The sequence below is a fragment of the Danio rerio genome, chromosome 7 (assembly GCF_049306965.1).
Source record: "Danio rerio strain Tuebingen ecotype United States chromosome 7, GRCz12tu, whole genome shotgun sequence".
Lineage (NCBI taxonomy): Eukaryota > Metazoa > Chordata > Actinopteri > Cypriniformes > Danionidae > Danio > Danio rerio.
Window position 1 is genome coordinate 27,154,912 of NC_133182.1, and position 24,887 is coordinate 27,179,798.

General features: G+C 37.1%; 1 protein-coding gene across 50 annotated transcripts in view; it reads left to right on the plus strand.

Annotated features, from left to right (window-relative positions):
* plekha7b (pleckstrin homology domain containing, family A member 7b) overlaps positions 1–24,887 on the plus strand; it is a 193,890-nt gene that overhangs the window by 92,036 nt on the left and 76,967 nt on the right. For all 50 annotated transcript variants that reach the window (XM_068222607.2, XM_068222610.2, XM_021477813.3 and 47 more), the window contains 2 exons: positions 4,500–4,583; positions 22,684–22,795. In XM_068222607.2, coding sequence (XP_068078708.2) covers positions 4,500–4,583; positions 22,684–22,795 — 196 coding nt within the window. The remainder of the gene's footprint in view (positions 1–4,499; positions 4,584–22,683; positions 22,796–24,887) is intronic.

The following is a 24,887-nucleotide window of genomic DNA, read 5'->3' on the forward strand; positions in this document are numbered from 1 at the left end:
CATTTTCCTTTCTTTTGATGATGGTGCATGATATTTCTACTAGTTGCTATCCACTAGTTACTAGTTAAGATATCAAAAGCTTAACCATATAACAATGGTTTGTTCTGTATTGTCAAGAGGGGGCTAATAATATTGACTATGGTGGTTTTTAAAGTTTTATATATATTATTCCAGCCAAACTAAAAGAAGTAAGACTGTCTCCAGAAGAAAAAATATAATAGGAAATACTGAAAAAAAAAAAAGTCAACATAGGCTCATTCTGAAAACGTAGCCCTATTCACATTTCTGAAGATCGCAAATTATGAAGCCAGATGTACATATGGCTGCATGTCATTTTTAAAACAAACACAACAGGATGGTATGACTTTTATTCTTTTATGCGCTTACCAGCTGACCGCTTACCTCTGTATGGACAGCTTTCCCGCTGTTACCAGTTTGTCCAGTTAGCTCGCCATGTACGTCAGCAGCCTTGAGATGCATAGAGAAGTTGACTACAATGATGGGATTTGAGTCTGGCGAAGAACGGTTCAAGAAAGCAGATAAGGCAAAAACAGAAGCCAGAAAAACGTGGTAAAATCAGGCGAGGGCTTTTCTTTTTCTGGATTGCTTTTGAAAACACTATAAGTTAGGTTTAGGGAAGGAGGAGGTCAGTCGATCATTCAGTCACTCAACAGCAACCTCTGGTGACTGTACGTGCGAATGGCACTCGCAAGAGAAATTTGAGATCTCAAGAAGCATACACAGCAGCCTCTGGTGGATTCACGAAAACGTAGCTTCTTAGACGTAATTGGTGCTTTCCAGAAATGTTTAGAGCGGTATTTAATCAGAATGAGTTGAAAAGTGTCCTTGATCTGTTAAACATAATTTCTGTTAAACAAAAATGTCATAGTAAGGCTAATCAATTTGTCTTCAACTGTAATTTTTGTCATTTTACATGATCTGTTAACAAAGATTGTGGTTTATAGTCAGTGTGTGAAATCAAATCTACAGCTATTATGATCAATTAGAATGTATTATTTCATAAACACACATTAATTAAAGAAATTCTTAGAAAAGCTGTATGTAATTTAATTGAGTCTGATAGCAAGCCTGCGGCGCACTCCTCTCAGATGTGGATGGAATATATGTGAAATAGAAAGGCCTCGATCCAGTCCACTGCCTAAGAAAGAGCTGAAAGCTCTGTAGTGATGGAGAACCTCTCAGAGGAGGGTCTTTATATTTACATTAAAATGATGGACTGACCATGAAAACTATGGACGCAGCATTTTAGAAGCACCTCCAGTGCTTTAGCAAACACTATTCGCTAATATATTTATATATCGTTTTTAACAGAGGTTTTATTGTTGCGTTTGATAGTGTTAATATTTTACAATACTTTATTGCACATTTTCCGTGCATTTCAGTTTTATATTCAGTTTGACTTCAGAGATGATATTGATCATTGCATAGATTAATTTCACAGATGAGCTGGCAGGATTGACTTCAGGATCATGTTTATTCAGGGGCTACAACAGGATAGATGAAACCATTGTCAAAACTAGGGCTTTGTAGTACATGCTTTTATGTCAAGCGTTCTTTCAAGCAGCCACTGAAAAGCTTTTATGCAGCAGAGTTTGCTGATGCACTAAATGTTCAATTAGAGATAAAAGCTTGTTGTCTGTTCGGAGACATATGTTTGCAGAACTATCTTTTAAGGATGTTTGCTCCTCAGATTGCTGCGTTATGATTGTTCACTGAAGAATGAGCGTGAGTGTGTTGTGTCATTGGGGGCGTATGGTGTGTATGACATGCTCCACTGAGACACAGAAGCGTTTTACACACCCTGTTAAATTTGACAGTGTACTGTGAAAGGCACATGCCTAAATGTTCTTGTCACGGCGAACGTGTCGCCACTACAATATGCAGGCCTGTTTTTGGAATGCTTACATAGTGTACATCTCTTACTTTCTACCTCCTCTGCTAATGATTGTATATGATGAATCATTTTACTGTCTTTAAATTGGAGTGTTGAGTGCTCTGGATACTCAGAAAGTCACCATGTACATTGACGCTGACGCTATAAACATTAATAAAAGTCTATTTAAAAATGCTGGTATGCATGGGACAAAAATCGGTTTCAAGGTTTACCATGTTTTGGAAAAGGTAAGGTTTTAAAAACCACTAAAATTTTCTGTTATACTGTTCCCACATTACTGTTCCTGTAATTTTTCTTATTATTTTTTTACGAGTTTTTAAGAGTTTTTTTTAAGAGTTTTTTTTTTTTTTTTTTTTTTGTGGCAACAAAAAAAGAACCCCTATATCAATTCAGGAAATACATACTGTAGACCTGAACAGTGCATTCACTTTCTTTTATATCCTAAGAAAAGAAATGTATGCAAAGATGTCTTTTCAATTTTTGAAAAAATCTGGGTTTTTGAAACAAATGAAGACAGCAGAAGTCATTAATTCATTTTAATTATTCAGCCTGACATGTTTACTCCTCCAAAATATTTAAAATGTTTCTTAAAACTAAATATATTGTGTTAAATGGGGAAAAAAATGTTGTTTTGTACCCATACATTTAAAAATTAACATATTTAGAGCAATAGTCACAATTCTGGGAAACATTTGTGATATTTGCATTCAAGGTTATCAGACCTTCAGATTCTTATACTGGTCACTGGTCAGTGCCACTGACACTAATTTCTTAGTTTGTGCCTTATGTTGACCCAAAGTGTAGTCGCACCATGTTTCAAAAACCTTGCCCATATGTTTATTGCTCTAAAAACAGGTTTTCATTATATTTACATATTCCATTGATGCAAAAATTTTAAATGACTTGCTAGAAAGGTAAAAGGTAACATCAAGGTTACAACTGTGCTAACATTCGTGAAAAACAATACTGTGAAGTAAGGCTGCATGATTAATCGAATTTTTTTTTTAATCCCACACAATCTTAATCCAGCATCTCTGCGATTCAGCCGATTATATTTTCTAGTTCAGGAGAGAAGCAAATAGGCGGTCGCACAAGTCTTTACATTGTTTTATATATGTTGCTCAGCAACATGAACCCCAAATGGTGAACTCAAAAATGTTTCACATACTGCATTTATAAGGTACAATTCAGACAAAAATGTAATTTCTGTCTTAATGTAATGATGTATTCATGGCCACGAAATCACACGTGAGCTGACACACTGCTTACTACTGAGAGGATGCATGCTTATCCACGAATGATGTCTTTTTTAGTGAACAGAACCTCCATAGGCTGTTAAAAACAGATAATAAAGTTGTAAATAACATTCAGTTTGCTGCGCAGAGCGTTCTTTTAGTAGCTGTGCAGAGGTATAATTTTTTTGTATGTTTTTTTTCTCTCTTAAAGTGACAGCATTTAAATGAGCATATCGCATTTTAGAGTAATGATTATGACAAACATTTAGTGTGTTTTTTTTCTTTTATAGCGAACACAAAGTGTTGTGCATGAAAATAAATGTTTAACAGTGTCGGTGTAACTACTGTAGCCAATATTGTGTAATTCAAGAGGAAATCTGATAATGACAAATGTCTCATTTACCAGTGAAAAGAATAATCTAATAATGTTGTCAATGACAAATGACAAGCATATGTCACAAACATAATTATTCAGCTTCAGAATTATAAGTAGTTGTATTCTGATGCAATCGCCTTACTGTGCATTAACGACCAGGACATATTAAAAGTCTGTTCAAGTCCACCATTCCAAGTCTATACAAAATAAATGCATTTTAACCAACAGTAGTAATAATAATATTATTGTTGTTTTACCATATGTTTGAAAATGAACAGTAATAATAGCAGTATCGTGTAAAAAATGTGATCTTGATTTTAAGCAAAAAAAAAAAAAAAAAAAATTGTGACTCTCCTTGTATCCTGAATCGTGCAGCCCTACTGTGAGGGACATTTTTGCCTGGCTAAGTGACCACTAACAGACCTAAAACACAACTGTTTATTTCTATAACTGCATCTATACGCCTTGAGTCCCCAGTTACCTCATTGGGGGATCTTTCTAATCATCAAATTTTCACAATCACTCTTTCAACGTACACTGTGAAGAAAAAAAAAGTGCATTGATGACAACATGCATATTACATATGTTATTTCACAGTTCTCTCACCCTAGAGGCCTCCCTTGTCTCTGTCTTATTACACCTGATGACAGTGAGATGGTTTAATGCCCTAGTTAAAACAGTGAATGACCCGTTGTAATTGAAATCAATAAAGTTTCTGCAGCAGGTCAAGCTTAGCCCCACACTTTGCGTTAAATAATATGAGTGGGCTTAGCCACACATTCTGCACTCCTGTGGGAAAGTCATCAGAATTCCTCAAATTTGGTGTATTCCCGCTGAATGTTACTCTTAGGGCTGCAGTACACACAGCAGGGGCGGGAAGTGCAGAATCAAACATGATTAATATTGGATTGCTCATTTTGTTTATCTTCCCTTTCTGTTTTTTTTTCTATTTCTCAACCGTTCTTGGATGCAGCCACAACCAGAGGTCGACTACGTTCAGGCATCCTGTGACGGGACATATCTCCTCAGAAAACACTGACTTCATTTTACAGGACCAGTAAGTGCTTCTTTTCACTTGATTTGCCCAAAATAACCTTTAGGGTGCACAATTCCTTATTTTTTTGGAGTGCTTGTTATTCATAGCAGGTTTTCTGTATGGTTAAGCATGTTTAGGAAGATCTAAAGGGGCTTTGATGATTAAATGAAGAGCTGCAAGAGTTTTGAATTGGTCTTTAACAGATGTGTGTAAGTAATGGGATATCATATATCACACTGAAATCAAATGCCTGTGCTGGAATCTTCAAGTCAGCTGAATTGTCCAGATATAATGGTAATGAGGGTCATTACTGTTATTACATTTTTCTGTGTAGGTAGTATGGGCATTGCCTAGCTTGCATCTGTGCTGATTTCAGTTGATAGTGTCTGATAGTCTGTATTCAGAGTGTTGTGGATGCTGAATTGTATTTACACCACAAACTAGGGTTGTAAATTAGGGCTGGGCGGTATATTGGGTTCTGTGGATATATCGATATTATTCCCCAATGCGATGCGGTATTATCCAATATCGTTCATATCGATATGGTTTGAGGTCACAAGTGCGCATTCTGCATGAAACAGACCACTCCAAGGAAGCATGCATGCTTCACTTGCACAAATGTGCAAAATGCGCAAATGAATGATTCACTCCATGAGTCATGATTCACTCCATGATACAAAAGATTTGTTTTAAATGAACGAATCGTTCAAGAACGACCCATCATTTTTGCTTGTGTGCACGCATGTCCATCAGTGCCTGCAGCTGTCACAGCGGTTTTATCGATCATTTCTTGTGCAATTGACAGCAAGAACGAGCATAGAAGCAGCACCTGAATATATTCAAAAGAATAAAATGGGATGAATTTATACTGCATTTCGAAAGTGAAACCACCTCATATTCACCGATTACAAGTTCAGTATTTATTACACGATGGTCTTTTCTTTAGATTAACATTATAACACATTCTGGTCTGTTATAATGACTGTTTACATTTATATGCTTAACCAGCATTTCATCACAGTAAAACAAAAAGTCAAAACAAAAGTAAAAGTGTAGGATTTTTTTTTACATGGAGTGAAAGACTTCTCTTAAGATATCTTCGATATGTGCAATGTTTAATAATTGTGCTCAATACATGTAAATGTGTAACTAAAAACATTTACAGCTGATTTAATTGTTGATTTTTAATCACACAACTGTGGTATACAGGATTACTTATAGCAACACTGTAATTGTGACATAAAAATACTGTGTGTTTCATGTTGACATTCGTTGTGGTTCTTTTCTATCCTACAATACCTTTTGTTGTGTTACTATTTAAGTGTGCTCATTTTTTGCTCTGACAATGTAGCTATGTTTTCTATGGTTCTGTTTACTTTGTTATTTGCACAACAGCACAGTAGTTCTGTCTATAGTGTTAGGCAGGAAAAAAAACTGTACTCTATTTATTTTTCAAAGATTTTGTTTATAACTTGAAGTTTTGTGCAACAGTTTTAAGCAGGAGAAAAACCTGTACTGTGTTTTATTTATCAAAGATGTTGTGCAGCTGTTTATCTGTAAACAGAGAGGGAAACCCCTGTGTTTGAATTATATTTTGCTCAAAAATGTTTTATAAAGTCTTAATAAAGGCTTTAACTCTCAAGTAACCATTTGTGGGACAATACAGAATATATCGTATACCGTGATTCCTCCTAAAAACACAGGATATGATATTTTGCCTGTATCGTCCTGCCCTAAACTGTATGTGTATTCATTAGGGCTGCACAAAATACAATGTAGTTTTTAACCACTGCAAGTGGAGTAGATGTGAATCTAATGTGAAACGTCTTGTTTATGCTGTTTCTGGTGTTACACAAATAAAACTTCAGAAGACATTATATAGATCTTGCTAAACATTGTATCATGCAGATTCGGTCCATTGTTTAGAGATTTAAATGATAAATGGTTTGTGATTCTTTTTGATGTGTTTTGACAGATCCCTGTGTGTAGGCCTTACTATCCCATGCGGCCATTATATAGAAGTTATGAGTGACAATAAAGCAACAAAACTGATGCTTGTAACATTGGTTGGCCCAGGATGTTTTCTTATAAGTGAACACAGGCAGTGACAAACTTTAAAGTACTGGACGATTTTAGTTCCTTTAATATAACTAAATACAACTTGTACATAATAGTATTGACATTGTTGTATAATAGATTGACTTACTGCTTACATTGAGTCATATTTATAGAAAAGGAACTCGTACTGACTCAACGTTCTTTCTCTGTTAGCTTGATTTTGGTGCTCCACACCCATTATAAATGTATTTAATCGGTGAACTCTTCAGCGATTCTGTTATGGATTTAAAAACTTGAATACTTCGGTTATCAAAATAAAGATACTGCAGCAGTTACTAAAAAATAGCCTAAAGACTGGCTATATTCTTTGTGGCATCACTATGTCCAAGAATGCAAATCTGAGAACAACTGGCAACAAATAAATGCCAGGATAAAACGCAAGTAAATTTTATGCATGTTTAAATGTTTTGGGATTGGGGGGATTGACCCCTCCAAATTAACCTTTGATCCCCCATGAAGGATGTCATAACTAGATGTATGGGGGTCAGCTCTTTAATAGCGAGAAATAGTTTTCTCTGATTTGTATTTTTAATGTTAATAATAAAAATAGATAATATAAATATATATTTTACCACCCCTATAGCGGTTCATACTTTTGTGAATGCATAATGGCGCCAATCAGCCTATGTGAGAAAAATATTAATTCAACAGTCTGAAACCGGTAGATGTGCACCAACGTTAGACATTGTAAGTGTTAAAAAAACACTTTTCTAGTAAAATAGCTGTTTGTATCTAGATATAACCATAAGTCAAATTAGAAACAGTTTTTATGGTTTAACCTAAAGTAACCTCTGAAATAGCTAATTAGACTTTACTGTAGGCCAGAATATAATAAATATCCCTCAAAACAGAGAAAACTTCACCCCCTATTCGTCAATGTATAATTCACACCCTGTTTATACTGTGATAGCAGGAGGTTTTAATCTTCCTAAACTGGATGCATATGAAACAAATGCAAAAATTCAAAGTGTTGATCACTGAAGTTTAATGTTTAAATTTCCAGATTTAATCATGTTGTATTCATCTACTGTTTGACGTTTCCTTGTTTGTTTTGTGTCTTCCGTGTTGTGGTTGTAAAAAGACAATTCTACGTATAAATAAACGTAATTATTGTCAAAGAAAAAAAAAAATGCCTAAGCTTAGGTCAATTTGTTGCCACAAGCACCCTCTTGCTCCGTCATTGCTGTTTAACTTCACATGACAATGACAACATGACAAATGTACTGTAGTACATACTGTATAGGAGAAACTTTTTACCAAGTACTTAAAAGAAGAGTGTACCCAGGGTATGGATTTCAGATTCAGCCTTCGTTACTGCTTTGAATCAATCAAATTACTTGTTCAGAAGGATTCTTGTTTTACTCACCGAACCACAAATGTCAAACTCACAATGAAAGAGATCCAGAGGAATGGTAATGGAATCAATAAGGAACAAAAATCATTAATTGGAATTGGAGGGTTGGTTTTGTGGGCAGACTTGTTAAAAAAAATCTATTATTATCAATAATAATGCTTAAAGTGGCTAGAATTCATAAACCCATGTTATTAGTGATACTGGGTGTGGTCAAGTGAATGACAGCCAGCAACATAGTAACAGCATAGCAATAAGTAATAATTTAGGAGACTTAGGAGACATTTATGCACAATGCGTCTTTGCAACAAAAAACGCCAAACGCAACACTCAGGAACAGATTAAAACAGTTGTTATGTGAACTTGCTGAATTAAAAAAGCCTCCAATGCTTGGAGTTGGCGTCAGAACCCAAATATCGGGTTGGCGTCAGAACCCAATGTCAGTCAATGTCCAGCCTAAAATCAACCAAATATCAACTTTTAATTATGTTACACTTTGACGTAATGTGGACATTATCACTATAACATCTATCAGATAATGGATTTTGGTCACTTTCCAACATAACCTAAAATCAACCAAATATCAACGTAATTAGATTTTTTTGGATTTATTGGACGTCAAAATAGCGCTGTCCTTAGACACTGGCTAGAGATTTAATTTTGATCACCTGACGTCATGACCTAAATCTAACCTAATATTAACGTCTTATGATGTTGTGTGCCTGCTGGCATGCCATACTCTAGCACTAAAGTAAAAAAAAAAAAAAAAAACTTTTGCTATTCAAATAAAATGTGCACCACAGCACATGTTCCTTTCCTCTTCGTCTCCATTAATTTCTGTCTTCCCATATGTCAGTAAGCTGAGCAGGGATTTCTACCTCATCGGTGGTGTGAGGGTTAAGAGAGCTCAGATTTACATGCCCCGCTGAGACAGATCTCATTCTGATACTCGCTAACGCCGGAGGAAAGAACGAGCTGAGGGCTTGCTGTTTATTTAGCATATTCTGCTGCCTGCTGAAACAAACCCAGGTGAACACCGTTGCGAAGTTCAGCGCTCCTCCTATCACTCCATGTGCTCCATATAGAGGTGGGCTCATGGATTCAGAATGTCGGGTTCTCATAGGAATATCGCACACGACCGTCAAGGCCATTTCTCATGCAGATGACGGGTAAGTAAATGTTGCTGCCAGGGTTGATTGATGCTTCTCATTAGGAGCACAGCGCGTGGAGGACCTGTGCCAAGTTCAGGCTCAGATTAACCATCATCGTGAGAAGCCAGAAGAATGATTTGAGCATCAAAGAGGGATCTAGTTATTAGTTTACCAGCCTCAAACCTCTTGTTTGTGTCCCCCGAGAGATATGGATCTTGAGCAAATGTGTTAAAGACGCAAGTTTGTCACTTGCAGCTGTGAAGAAAAAGATGCTGAGACCTTTAATGTTCTGTCGGCTCTTGAATGCCTGTGGTTTGTACAAGAGAGAGAGAGAGAGATAGTGAAGTTGCAGGACATAACTGGAATACTTACCACTACTGGGTGCTCATAAGTGCTATTTTAAGCACAAGTCCGGCCTCATTTGCTGCTCTCTGCCCATCAGCCCTGCCTTTTCATTTAGTAATCTAGCTATGGAAACTAACCTCACCCTAACAGCTGGCATAAGTGCTGATCTGTGGGAAAAAAAGCAGTGTGAAATATGTCATGACGTCAGCAGAAATATGTCAAAATTATTTATTTCAACAAGAATGCTACTGCAGGTTGCTCTACAGTAGGTGTGAGTTGGCAAATTCTAGGTCTCGAATTTTGGAGGTTATGCATTTAATGTGGCTTATTGACAGACACATGCTGTGTGAATTTGTAGCATGCTGATATTTAAGCACCTTTAATATTGCTGCTTCTCATTGAAATGGCTAAAATGTGTGCAGCGACCCCATTGGTGGTGATGTCAGTGGAAACGTTTGTGTGCAGTGATAAAAGTGCTCGGATCCCCTGGTAGTGCAGTACTATTGATCTGAATGGCTAATCTGAGCACAGTGCACATCTAAACAACACTAAGGGCATGGCGCATTGTCTGCCACAAAAGCCTTTTTGCATGTAATGTATTATTCATTGCTTTAATGACTGAACTGCAAACAATTCTTATTGGCAAGACTTGAAGTATTTAACAAACATTAGTGTTATATAATGCTTAACATCCTTTTGTCTATGTACATTCCATAAAGAAACTTCATATTGCTTTTGAGAAGTATCTTTAATACTTCTTTTTATATAAATGCACAATGTTGGTTGGTGTAGATTTAATGACTAAATAAAAATAAATATAAAATACATACTGCCTGTCCAAATAATAAAAACCTCAACAGCTGGTTTAACTAATCAAAGAGATAAGAGCATTCCTTGCTGCATGAATGATTGTTTCAGTCGGTAAGAAGTTTGAGAGTAGCTTCTCATTTCTTCAACAACCAAGCCAGATGTTAATGTGTTTTAGAAGTATCAAAGCTTTGAAATGCATCAAACAAAGAAAACGTTGAATAAATTGGGGAAAGTACTTCATTTGGGTTAAGTACTGTCCAACGCATGAAAACTGGAAGGATAGTGGGGAACCATCATCTTTGAGTAAGAAATGTGATCAAAAAAGGGTCTTGAAAGATCGAGATCTGCGATCACTCAACCATCTGATGAAGTCAAATAGTAAATTACATGTAACAGAGGCCAGCTAGAGAAGTATTATGCAGGTAAGGCGCACTCCTTTGACCTCAAAAGGTGCTTTAGCGACAATACGCTTGAGGCCATGGTCTTAAACCTCCTTGTTAGAGCAGCCGACTCCCATGCAAAGAATCACTGGTTCGATTCCAGCTCAGACCGGGTTGGGTGCAGTAGGATCAGCAAGTTACATGTCTGGGCTCATCCAGGAGGGGAATGAGGTTTAAAGAGCCCATATTATGGGTTTTTGAAAATTCCCCTCCATGTAGTGTGTAACACAGCTCTAAGTGAAGTGAAGTATCCAGCTAAGGCTTAAATCTGTAAGAATACAGTGTTTAAAACGGTTGATTCATATATAAAAGAGTCGACTCATAGTGCTTCAAACGAGTCGCCTTGATACCGACTCATTAGGTGTTTCGCCATGACGTACGAACGAAACCAAGTTATTCACGTGCACGCGCAAACCCGGGAGATTTCAAACCTGAGGCCCCGCCCTCTGACGCAGAAACCCAGACACACACACACACACCCACAAACACACGCACACCCACAAACAACACGCACACAAACATGCCGGTCGATTGAAGTCACACTGCAGATGGATATATTGAGTCTCTACCCAAAGATGAAACATCAGCATTATAACCAAGCAGTTGGAAACTTCTGGAAGCTACATGCTACAAAGAATACTTCATCTGAGTTTGTTAAAGGAAGGATCAGTAAAGAGTAACTGATGGACGTCAGGATGGGTTTCTTCCATTTCTCAAGTGTAAGTACGTGCGGTTAAAGTTGTTGCCTCGTTGACTCTAGCTTGCAAATGTATTTAGTTGTGATTTGTTACTTGTAACCGCGTGTACTGTATCAGGTTAACTGGATATTTTATCTTATCGCGTGCAAAGTCACGTTAAAAACGCGACGCGTGCTGTTTGTTTATGGAGCTCCGTGCTAGAGTTCTGCTCCCGCGATTTATTCGGAAATTTATTCCCGCGCCGCAGAAATCTGGCGCGGGGACAGCCGCGGGAATAAATTTCCGAATTAATCGCGGGAGCGGTCGGTAACGGGTTTAATTTGGGACGGGAGCGGGCTGTCTAGCAATATCACGGATATTGCTATGCGAATTAGAAAGAGAGAGTCTGCGTGGTGCTTGTGTGTGTGTTAGTGCGCACGCGCGCGTATGAGAGAGAGAGAGAGAGAGAGAGAGCGAACGAACGAACGAGCTTTGTGCTGTGTGTGTGTGTGTGTTTATACTGACAGCTTGGCTGTCTGGACTGTATACTGTGTGATTTTTTGGCGGCGGGCAGAAAACGGAGCGGGTTCTCAGGCTAAAACCTGGCGGGTGCGGGCGGAAGCGGGAGCGTTGTCATCCGGAGGTGTGTGTGTGTTTTTGTGTGTGTGTGGTATGGCGAGTACACGACTGTCTCCTTCGTTCGGTTATCCGTGGCACTATCCACTCGCCATAGTGTGGCAGCTAAACTCCACGTCTACACTATCGAGCGTGTATGAACTGTGATTACTTTTTAAATTGCTGATTAGCTATTGGCCATTTCCCTCTCTGACTGAAGGCAGTCGACCAATCGCGACAGACTGTCATCGGTCCAATCAGAGCAGATTAGCTTCGCGCTAAGGAGGGGTTTGGGAACAAATGAATCACTGGACGATTCATACAGGAGTCGCTGGGATAATTAGGTAAAAATAAATGCAGATTATAAGACCATGAAAGTGTTTTTTGACCTTGCATGCATATTAGACTGTTGTTGGAGACCCTTACAACCAGGATATGACCCTATTTCATGTATAATATGGGCTCTTTAAGGGGATGAGTGTAGTGGAGGTCAGCTAGTGAAGTGCTATGCAGGTAAACCTCACTCCTTTGACCTCAAAAGGTGCTCTAGTGACAAATGCTAGAGGCCATGGTCTTTAGCCTCCTTGTTAGAGCTACCGACTCCCATGCAAAAAATCTCCAGTTCGATCCCAGCTCATACTGAGTTGGTTGCAGAAGTAACGGTGGGTTGCAAAAACAACAGGCTACTGTATGTTCAATACTGAAATTATACTTTTTTTAAAAAGGGTTTTCTAACCTTTACTTGAGATAGGACAGTTGAGGTTACAGACAGGAAAGCATTGGGAGCAAAGAAAAGGGAAAGGTTTGGCAAAAAACCTCGAGCCGGGAATCGAAATCGGGTCACCATGAGCACCATGGTGCTTTCAGCGCACTTAACCACTAGGCTATTGCCGCCCACTTATCATTGAAATTAAGAAGAGCGACTAATTTAGTGATTTACCTAACATGCCCTACTATTCAAGCCTATGGGGCAAGTGCTGTGATGTGGGGATGCTGTAGTTAGTCAGGTTTAGGATCAGGAATGTGCCCAAAGGTTGATCTCAGCTGACTTACTTAATTTACGAAATGACCAGGTCGTTTAGTCAATAATTTCTTTTCTTCTCTGATGGCATGGACAAATTTTTAGATCACATTGGCAGGATTCGTCATGCTCAAATTGTCTCAAATCTATGGTTCTATCGTTCAATCAGTCCGTCCGTCTGTTTGGTCTGTCTGTCTGTCAACTGAAATTTTATCATGTAAATCAAGTAGACTTCTTTGTACTGATTCATGCTATGCATTATGCAACTTTAAGGTTAGTGGGTCTGAATCTTCCCCACTATGGAGCTCTGAGCAGAATGTGGTTGTTGTTTTTTCCTTTGCTGGGCTTCAGCCGGGATTTTTTTTCATCTCTCTAGTATAAAATACAGGCCCTCAGTGGCCATCCATTCAAAAGATAGTGCAGGTAAATAATATGAAAGCCTAGATAAAATACTAGTAAGTCCCAGGGTGCAAGCATACTTCAAAAATGTTGGACAGGAGCCAGTTTGTGTGGGGAAAAATGAGAAGGAGAAAGAAAGCAGTGTTGTTCCAGTCCACAGCCCTTCCCATGACAATGCTGCTGTTTTGATGTTGTAACCAGGCTACAAACACCTCCTGACTCTGTCACACAACAGGAACTCCTCACATTCCTCAGGAAAAATGCTGTTTATGGTTTTGTTGAAGAGCTGTCTGTGTGAGGCTGTGTGTCAGTTTTTGGACAGGGTTATTCTGTTTTACTGTAAGCTCCAGCACCCATGAAAAGCGTGGAGTCAGCCTGACATGTGGTTTGGAAATCTGCTTGCCTTGGTGAGATGTAGCAGCATAATCAAAAAAAAAAAAAAAAAAAAAACTTTTTTTTATTTTTTTTTAGGTTGATGACCTTGTTCAGTTGCGTCATGTTTTTATTTCTCTTTCTGGTTTACTTTGAAAAGTCAGCGCTCATTTTTTTTACTAACAAAAAACGTTACTCAGACTGAAACATGATGCATGATGCCATATATATATATATATATATATATATATATATATATATATAGCATCATGCATCATGTTTCAGTGTGTATATATATATATATATATATATATATATATATATATATATATATATATATATATATATATATATATATATATATATATATATATATATATTACTGTGAAAGTTTTATGCTAATTGGGTTATAGCGAAATATGATGCGTGTTGCAAATTGGGAATGTTTGGAAAACATGCGCAGTAACTGTAGCAAACTCTATAATTATTAACATTAATATTTATTTGTATATGGATATTAATATTATATTTTCTTTCAATATAATACAAGTAATACAGTTTTTTAATAATATTTGGTTTTTATTTAAATGAGCAATATCACACCAGTCGCAGTGCGATGTGACTGTATATCGGCACTGGTGGGAGGCTTGCGGTGCCTTAGTGTCCCACCAGTGACGATATACAGCCATATTGCACTGCTAAGATATTGCATTTATACAACAGTTCGACGGCATAACCGTGTATATAAAAAAGAAGATCAAACTCAGTCTCAAAATCCTTTTGTAAGAGGTTCATTCACATCTGCAGATAACTGTTAGAGCAGCAGGAACCGTTGACAGTTCACCAATGGCACTTTAGAGCTAGTATTTAAATGATTCTCTAGCATAATGTCTAAGGGGATGACAAAACTACATCAAGTTGCGGTCGGTCTGAAAACTGCTCCAATTGTTCCACTGTTTTTATGTTGTTAAATTGAAAAAAAAGGACTGGGTGTGTTTATTACACCCCAATATGACGGTCTATACACTATATTTACACACATGTCTGTCCAAACAGCTTGAAAAGTAGATTTTTCACCATAGGTGCCCTTTAAGATTATAAGGCATAAAATGCCATCAGTCTACATAGATTTCCCAGTATTTCTCTGTTGAAATTGGGAGATCACTATAATTAACCCAGAAAAAGCCAAAGCAACGCAATCACTACCAGAGTACCAGATTACTGTTGTGCTTATAATAAGGAAAAATGCTAAACCTATGCAAGCATTTCTTCCTTCATTCTGTTTACTGAACTAGTCTGCATTAGTGAAAACAGGAGACTCATTAGAAACAGATGACTATCTCCGGTTTTAGGACTTTAAGATAAGTCTCATCTCACGTTCAACACACAACAATTACTATGGTATAAATACAGCACTACAACATACAAAAGAGTGAGATAGACTTAGTCAAATTCCAGTTTTATAATGATTTGATCAGCTGTAGTTTGAAATTGCACTGTATTTTTCCTCCACTAAGGGCTCATTATGCGGTCTCTGTTACCATCTTGTGAATGTACAACATCAACCATCTTTGGTCATCTCAATGACCGGCTAATGGCCACCGATGTGCTGTCTATCAGAAATTATAAATACAATATACTACATTCTTGACTCAAAAAATTTCAAAAGTACATTATGTTGCCCAGCATCAGCAATATTTGTCAAACTAGTATTCTCTACTTGTCGCTGTATGTATGTTGGAGTGATACACAAGGGTGAAGAGGCTGGATGAGTGCTGTTACTGGCAGAATATCGCACGGCTATCAGCCAATCAAATTCAAGAGCCAGACAGAACTGTTGTATAAAGTGGAATATATCATATTTTTCTCCTACAGCTCTATTGTGTTATTACGCTTTTGCTAACGTTTCTTCCCTCTTATAGGGTCAATTACACCTTTATGTCTCAGGTGTGCTATTTGATGTATGAAGCCAGTGATTTAAGAGCAGTAGGTTTTTCACTTATCTGCTCTCTCAGCGTGTTCTAGATTCAACCCACTCATACATCAGCTCTCACTGTATCTATACAGTATGTGTGAGGTGTCAGAGATGGTGTGGGTTTCATACGGTTCTAAAAAGTGTCCCTGAGAGGCAGGGCTGTCAGTAAGAGAGCTTTGTGTTACAACTCAGAGTTGTTAAGACCTCTGAGTGTCTACTACCTTTTATGGACTCCATTATATGCACGAATACCAGTGATGATATTTTTGTTTTACTAACTGTAGGTCTTGCAAAGTCAGACTTTACACTGTCTGGTGCCCTTTTGCTGATGTTTATTTAAACTAGAGGTGCATGATTCTGGATACATTGAAAATCATTTCATGATTCTCCCACCATTCTGAGCAGGCAGTTAACATGCCATTTACTAGAGATTCTTAAAGTAATGTAACAGTCTATTAAAAACATTTAATTTGAGTTAATGAATGATTCAATGACTTCACTGTACTCACATCACTGATTAATGAATGACTATGTATTGTTGAATAAATTTATTCCTTGATAGAGAACAGAAGACATTATTTTTTTAAGTTTGCAGATGAAATCAAATAAAGAAATGCAATAGTTAAATTACAACATCATTTATCTTACAGAAACACTAATCTATAACAGTAACTCATTTTTAACCACTCTTCATATTTGATATAAGCATATTGTATGCAAAATGAAACTAATTATATTGTTTATATATAGTTACATATTCTATGTGTTATATATTGTTTATCAAATTATATTTTATATATAATCATATATATTATATGTTTAACAATCTTTAAAGCCCAGACCTTGGTTCTAGCTTATGTCATATGTAATTCATTTGTGCAGTTGCAGACTGAAAATCTAATTTTGGTGATGATGTGCAGCAAGAAAAACGCCATTGATATAAGATGACAGGTAAATATCTAGATATTTCACTTGGAGACCTGCCGTCTTCATCTATTATAATGCAGATTTGAATGCGCTGCTCTGACTGTTGAAAGATTTGCCAAACAAATACATAATAGAATGTTGGTGTTTGAGTTCACATTGTGATGTTTTGTTGATTAAGCATGCAGCTCCAACAATCATCATCAGAGATATTTTGAAGAATGTTAGAAACTGGACCACACTGACCTCCATTGTTGGACAAACAAATCATATTGGAGTCAATGGTTTCCAAAATAACTTTGTGTGTGTGTGTGTGTGTGTTCAACAGAAGCAAGAAACTGAATGATGTAATTGTAGGCTTTGGCTTAACTATCTTTTTAAGCAGTCTGACAAGCATAAAAACACAATATATTCTAATTTATCTGCCTAATAAATACCAGAAAATGATTTGTAGATTTAAGGACCATTTAAAAAATAACAAAGACCCTGATTGTATTTCAATGACTCAGCAAAACAGTTTATTTACTATAGAATTCTTAATTCTTAAAAAGTGAATAGATTTAATAGAGATTTAATGCTACCAGTAGACATTGCTCAGCAACACAGATGAGTTGGAAATGGAATGCGAATCGAAAGCCAGATCCAGAGCTTATACCAAGGCTGAAGAAGGAAAAACAAAAGAGATGAGAGCAGTCTAGTACAGGTATACCTTGCAAACCAGCTTGTTTCCAGGTACACTGATAAAAAACCCTCTGTATTCTTGCTTCTCTAAGTTGTGTTGAGTCAGCCGGCCAGATTGCAGAGGGATATTTCAGCCAGTGCTTGGCAGATTTGTGTACTGTATTCATCAGACAGACTATAGGCAGTTTGTGGTTGTGGAGTGGAGTCTAGCTTTGAGAGTAGTGCTGCGTCCGAAATCACCTACTACTCAGTAGGTACTACATTTGAATTCACTACTCGACCGTTAGAAAAAGTATGTTCTATACAGTATGAATGCGAATAGTATAAATGAAACTTGGACGTACTACATCGTTTTTTTGGTCATGATCATGTGGCCTGCCAGCATCAGTTGCGTCACTTCACTCCCTTTCTTGAATTCTCTCGCGAAGCAACATGCGATAGCATAATGTCCATCGGCTGCTCACTTCAGAATCTTGCTGGAAGTAGTAGGTCATCCTCGCACACTGGCTGTTTCTCAATTCCAAGAACGCAGAGAACCGACTTTGTGAAGGTCTTGCAAGGTCATCTTGGAAAAATGAACTCAGGAGACCACGAGAACAGGGAACGCATCCTCTGAGAAATGAGATGCTGCATTCTTCCTGATGGTCACATGACCTTCACGCGTTTTTAATGAAAAATTATTTAAACATTACAGCATTCAAACAACGATTTATTGTTTTTCCCCTTTTCACAATATATACTATGCAGGAAAACTTTAAAAATATATGTTGCACAATACAAATAAAACGGGTTTTATAGAATTTCAGCAAACATCCAAATCCCTTAAATGTGTTTATTTCTTTATTAATATTTTCATGGTAATGTTTATATTCACCGTTTCATTTAAGAAAACTGAAGTAAATAAAGTTATGTCTCTGAACTTTAATATTAAACCTATATTAAATGCTGCGCTTCCCACCTCCAGTCACAATGACTTCTGGGACTTCTAGAGTGAGTTTAGTGCTCAAGTCTGCATCCATGCATCCTTGAAATCAAGAACACATCACGCGTCCTTTGTTTTTGCCATCTTGAGTTTTGGAAGTGAACTTTGGCAGTTGATGATGACATTACACGAGAACACGATGACGCAAGATCGCTGAAGAGCGCATATTGAGAAACAGCCACTCTTTTTTGATTTCTATGTACTACTGGGCTCATAAACTGTTTTTAGCATACTATATAGGATGGAAGTATGCAATTTCGGACTCAGCATAGGTCTGCCCCAAGAATTTGTTTTTAATGTATGTGATGTGCGCACTCTTATAAACATAATAAAATGACATAACAACATGTTATTGCATGTTTACGGACAAAAGCAACTGTAAACACAATGAATTATAACTTCTTGGGTCCCAGTTCATTGACGGAGATTTAGAAATGTGACAGATGTTTGTGCGAACAGCACACATCTCTGGTGATTTTCACCCTAGGTTATACTTTTTTCTGCTTCCTCTGAATCTGACGCTTCTCTTTGACAGCGTTTGGAAGAAGTTTCTATTTGTTGCCTTCGGTGACAGCTCTGACAGTTTGTTTCACCCTTCTTCTGTCCTCTATTCCCCTCCTTCTTCTTCATCTCTCTGCTGGCTCACCCCCCCCAAATGTTAAATTAACATTATCTGAATTTCAATGCAGCTTTTGTTAATATGGTTCCCCTTATTACACTCAAAATTGACTTCTGCTCCTTGTTTAAGTGCTAATACTTTATTTTGATGGTCCATTTGAGTATTGAGTAGATTGTCTGCCTAATATCTGTTGATACTGCTCCTTCAGCAGACATTAAACTGACTATAAGAAACTTTACAAACAAGTACATGTCAACTTACACTAACCCTAACCCCAACCCCAACCTAACAGTCTACTTCTAATCTTATGAGAATTAGTTAGCATGTAGATGCAATGTAACTTAAATTCAACAAACTGACCATCAAAATAAAGTTTTTTTTGCAATAACTTCATTGTTTTTTGTTCAATCCACTTGAATTTGTAAAAATGAATAAGTTAATCGGTTTGTGTTTGAACAACATGAAGGAATTGTGTGGAACCCAGCATTTTTTACTGTGTAGGAAAGTAAAATAAACCGAACACTTTAAGGGCGCAGCCTGGTGTTGTGGCATTTGCATCACATCGATTGTGGATCTAGCATTTCATAAACACGGTGTTAATCATTTATTATTAAACGCTTATTTAACAAGCCGTGCTTTCAATATGACATACCTGAGTGTTTACACTGTCTTTACTGTAATCCCAGTGAAACCACTGAGTGGCGAGTGTAGTGACCGTGACCCGTCATTCTTCAGCTGCAGTGCATTCCTCCTCTCTCTCTCTCTCTCTCTCTCATCGTGTGCTCACAACCAGATGAGCTAAATACGGTATTCCACAAGCATCCTAATCGGCCACCGGTGCACTTAATATTAATCCTGTTATGACTGTGGAGAATTTAATGCTGATGGATTGAAAGTGGAAGCAGCCTGACACACAGAAGTGCAGAGGGTATGAGGAGCGTATGGATGTCTCCCAGCGATAATGCCATACTTAGGGAAGCTTTTGAAAGGGTGCAGCATCATAATGATCCTGCGTTGATGTTATTTATTAGATAGGCAGGTAGCTAGGTACGTAGATTAATGGATCAATAGTTTGGTAGATGGCATAGATATTTACATTAGATGTGGCCTACGCTATTGTTGTCTATTGGAAAGAATGCATCAAAACCATAATTTTTGTACATTTTAGTACAGGTCATCTGGAGCCCAAGATGTATACACATATATACAAATATCTATGATCCGGAGTTTTCCCGGTGGTCAGTATACAAATATATTCTTCAATGACGAAAATGATCATTTTACATCACTTTTCTACATCGATGGATAAATGACCGCACAGGCAAAGAGAGAGTATGTGTGCATGGAAGTGTATTATTCTTTCTCCCTGTTAAATTTGATCTAAACTGTGTCCGGGCAAAGAGCGAGTATTTGCATGCATGGAAGTGTAATATCCTCCCTCCCTGTTAAATTTGATGTAATCTGTGTCCTAAAACACCCCCCTCTTCTGCTTTCACTTCTCATTCTGACTAAGGGAGCGATTCGTTTGTGGGTGGATTAATGAATGAATGAATAAATAAATTGGCAGTAAGAAACTGTATATTCAATAATGCTTGTTGCACAAAAGTTCGTAACATACAAAAACGTAAAAAACAAAATCTTTGCCTTTCTCCAGTTCTGCTTTTATGCTTTGTTTTTTTTTTTTGCTTGCTTGTTACTAAACCCGTACACAGCGATAAATCCAGCACCTTCACATTGGCTTTAGTCTTGACTAGTGCGGTTGAATGACATTTGCCCTGGGAGCACTGTACAAATGTGGCGCCGCTATTGATGCACGCTCATGGTGTATGCTCATATATGTGTATATATACAGTTGAAGTCAGAATTATTAGCCCCCCTGAATTATTAGACCGCTTGTTTATTTTTTTCCCAATTTTTGTTTTACGGAGAGAAGATTTTTTCAACACATTTCTAAACATAATAGTTTTAATAAATCTTTTCTAATAACTGATTTATTTTATCTTTGCCAAGATGACAGTAAATATTATTTGACTAGATATTTTTCAAGACACTTCTATACAGCTTAAAGTGACATGTAAAGGCTTAACTAGGTTAATTGGGGTAACTAGGCAGGTTAGGGTAATTAGGCTAGTTATTGTATAACGATGGTTTGTTCTGTAGATTATCGAGAAAAAATATAGCTTAAAGGGGCTAATAATTTTGTTCCTAAAATGGTGTTTAAAAAATTAAAAATAGCTTTTATTCTAGCCGAAATAAAACAAAAAACACTTTTTCCAGAAGAAAAAATATTATCAGACATACTGTGAAAATTTCATTGCTCTGTTAAACATCATTTGGTAAATATTTAAGAAAGAATTAAAAACATTCGAAGGGGGCTAATAATTCTAACTTCAACTGTATGTGTATATACTTTATCTATGGGTAGATGGAGTAGTTATTGGGAAAGATAGGAAGTAGATAGATAGGTTGGTAGTAGGGCTGCATGATGCTGGAAAAATCAGACATTGTGATATTTCTTTTTTTTTTTTTGTAATATATATTGCAATATAAATACATTTTCACCAAATGATTTGATTAGCTCTGTTTGGAAAGAATTCATTATTTTTGATAGATATATATGGGATGATTCTGTGGGTGAGAGAATTATGCATAAAATATAACAAATTCAAAGTGTTGATATGTACAATAGAGAAAAAATGTAAATAAAATAAACTGTGGTTTTCTGGGGAGTCCAAAGTACAGAAATTGAGTTATCAAATGTAATAAAAAACTACATAATCATCATTGTTTAAATTATATTCATTCATTAATTTTTCTTCCACTTAGTCCCTGATTTATCAGGGGTCACCACAGTGGAATGAACCGCCAACTACTCTGGCATATGTTTTACACAGCGATGCCCTTCCAGCTGCCACCCAGTACTGGAAAAAAATTAAGAATTACATTATTTATAGTTTAAAAATATTTATTAAAATTACAAGTATAATACTTTCTTGTGCCTGAATACTTGAAAAGTTCACAAAATCACAGGCCTTAAAAACACATGCAGATGATAAACATTCACTCTATTATAGTTCAACTCTCTAAGGACAAATCTCATGTTTTGCACTGGTTTTGCCAAACTATAATTCAAAAAACTTTAAATAAACTATAATCAATATACTGTACATTGCACACCCTGCGTTGTGATTATTGCAGATATAAATGTTCCGATATCAATGTTGAAAGGATATATTATGCAGCCCTAGTTAGTATGCAGGTTGGTAGATATGTAGTTATGTTTATAGGTATGGATTATGTACAGTAGAAAAGTAGATGTTTGTGTTATACTAGAAGAATATATTAAAGCATAAACTGATTGATAATATAATAATAAATTGATAGCTGGAAAAATTTGGTATAAATATGGAATAAATAGACGATAGATTAATAGATGAAATATTGATATATAGATAAATAGATTCATAAATATGTCAATGAACGAGTGATTAGATCGACATAAAGATAGACAAAGTGATGACTTGATTCAGTCTGCTTTATTTTGTTGGTTTGTAAATTATTCTTGATTCCACATGGTATTATTAATGACCACACTTTGGACCTAGTATCAGTGATGACTTCTTTTATTTCTGCTCTCGCAGGGCAAATTTACGCATGTCCAAGCCACCACCAGAAGCGAGGCCTCCCAGCATGGTCAGCGAGTCCTCTGTGGCCATTTCCTCATCCCCTGCGGACGCCACCTCAGGATCCAGGGTGAGAAGCCAACCCTCATTCACTGCTGATCTGAGGCTGCTTTAATGTGTCTTGTCATGGTGCTGATTCTCAAAAACGGCAAATGTTCATGCGGAGCCCCTCTAGTGCCTGAAGGTGCCAAGCTTGCTAATTGTCTAGAGAAGCCCTTCATTCCAAGTCTTTATAAATGTGTGTGTGTATCTCATATTAAATCTTATTGAAAACTGATAATGTTTTTATATGTAATGGGAGAGAGTAAATTGGCCTCATACATTTTGCTATATTCCTCCACTTTTGATAAATGACCCCCAGCAGAAGGTGTAATAGGTTACTGATTTTTCTAGCAGCAGAGAAGCCGGACTTAATCTTCTGTGCGGGTCGACTGCATTGTGCAGAGGTCATGAGGTAATGCTGCATAGAACATCTGCAGGGGATTGAGAAATTTCCACAACGCCTCGCGCTATTTCCTGCTAATTAAATCTGAGTGTGTGTGGCACAGTTTCAGGTGCATAAGCGTTCCATATACACTTTCACTGGCCACTTTATTAGGTACATCTTTCTGGTACTGGGTTGGAGCCTATTTTACTTTCAGAGCTGTGTAGATTTGAAAAGGTGCTGGAAATAAGATTTTGCACTGACATGATAGCACAGTTCATTCATTCATTTTCTTTTCAGATTAGTCCCTTTATAAATCCAGGTTCGCCACAGCGGAATGAACCGCCAACTTATCCAGCACGTTTTTACGCAGCGGATGCCCTTTCAGCCGCAATCCATCTCTGGGAAACATTCACACACACTCATTAACACACACACTCGTACACTATGGACAATTTAGCCTACCCAATTCACCTGTACCGCATGTCTTTGGACTGTGGGGGAAACCGGAGTACCCGGAGGAAACCTACGCGAACGGAGGGAGAACATGCAAACTCCACACAGAAACGCCAACTGACCTAGCCGAGGCTCGAACCAGCAACCCAGCCACCTTCTTGCTGTGAGGCGACAACACTACCTGCTGCGCCACTGCGTCGCCGCATCACACAGTTGCTGCAGATTTTAAATAGTACAGTATATTAATAATAATGTTGTAAATGTAATTCAATGTAATCATTATTATGTGTAACCATGTTTACCATAAAACCAATTTGCATGCACAAACGGCATCTTTTTGTGAGGGCTAAACTTCATCATCATTCTTATCTTCAGGCAGTTCTTGACTCAATGGTCTCTTGTTAGCTTAGTAACAGCCCCAATGGGTCTCTTATTCTTTAGATCTCCTCTGGAAATGGGAATGCGGAGACTCAGACAATTCCCACTATCAGAGTGTGATTTTGACACTTTGAAGCTTTAATGGCCTGCCTTGACACACATCGGCTACTGTGTCTGATACTAGCCTGTCAATGACAGCACTGTGTCAGCATCATATGAGCTTTCGCAAACCAATCGATCTGCGCCAAAGGTCCCTCGCTGGGAATTAACAGGCTTTTGGTGGGCATCAGTCAATGTTCTGGATTTGTTCTTTTTGAAAGAATAGTTACCCCCCCCACCCCCCCAAAATTTATATATATAAATTATTATATATATAAATTATATTTATTATATAAAAATAATAAATATATTCCCAGAGATGGGTTGCAGCTGGAAGGGCATCTGCTGCATAAAAACATGCTGGATAAGTTAATAAATAAGTTAATAAAGGGACTAAGCCGAAAACAAAATGAATGAATGAATGAATGTATATATATTAATTAATTAATTAAATGTGAAAAAATTTTGTCATGAGTTACGCTTGTTCCCAACCTGTTTGAGTTTGAATTCTTCTTTTTGGTTGAGAGATAGATCCACACAGAATCTGCGCCTGCAAAAAACCACACATTTTTTGCTCATTATTGAATCATATGCCATTTTATATGATTTATGTACAGTGAAGATTGTGAAGTATTATTTTACTAGATGTTTTGTATAAGGTACTTCATTTGTTCATCAAACAAGTGGTTCTACTTAGTTTTGCATTTTAAATCTTAAATAAAAGTTAAAGAGTTTTTTTTTTCTTTGTGTGTTAAATTACCATACTCTAAAATTCATTCCACATAAATCTGCAGATTTTTTTTAC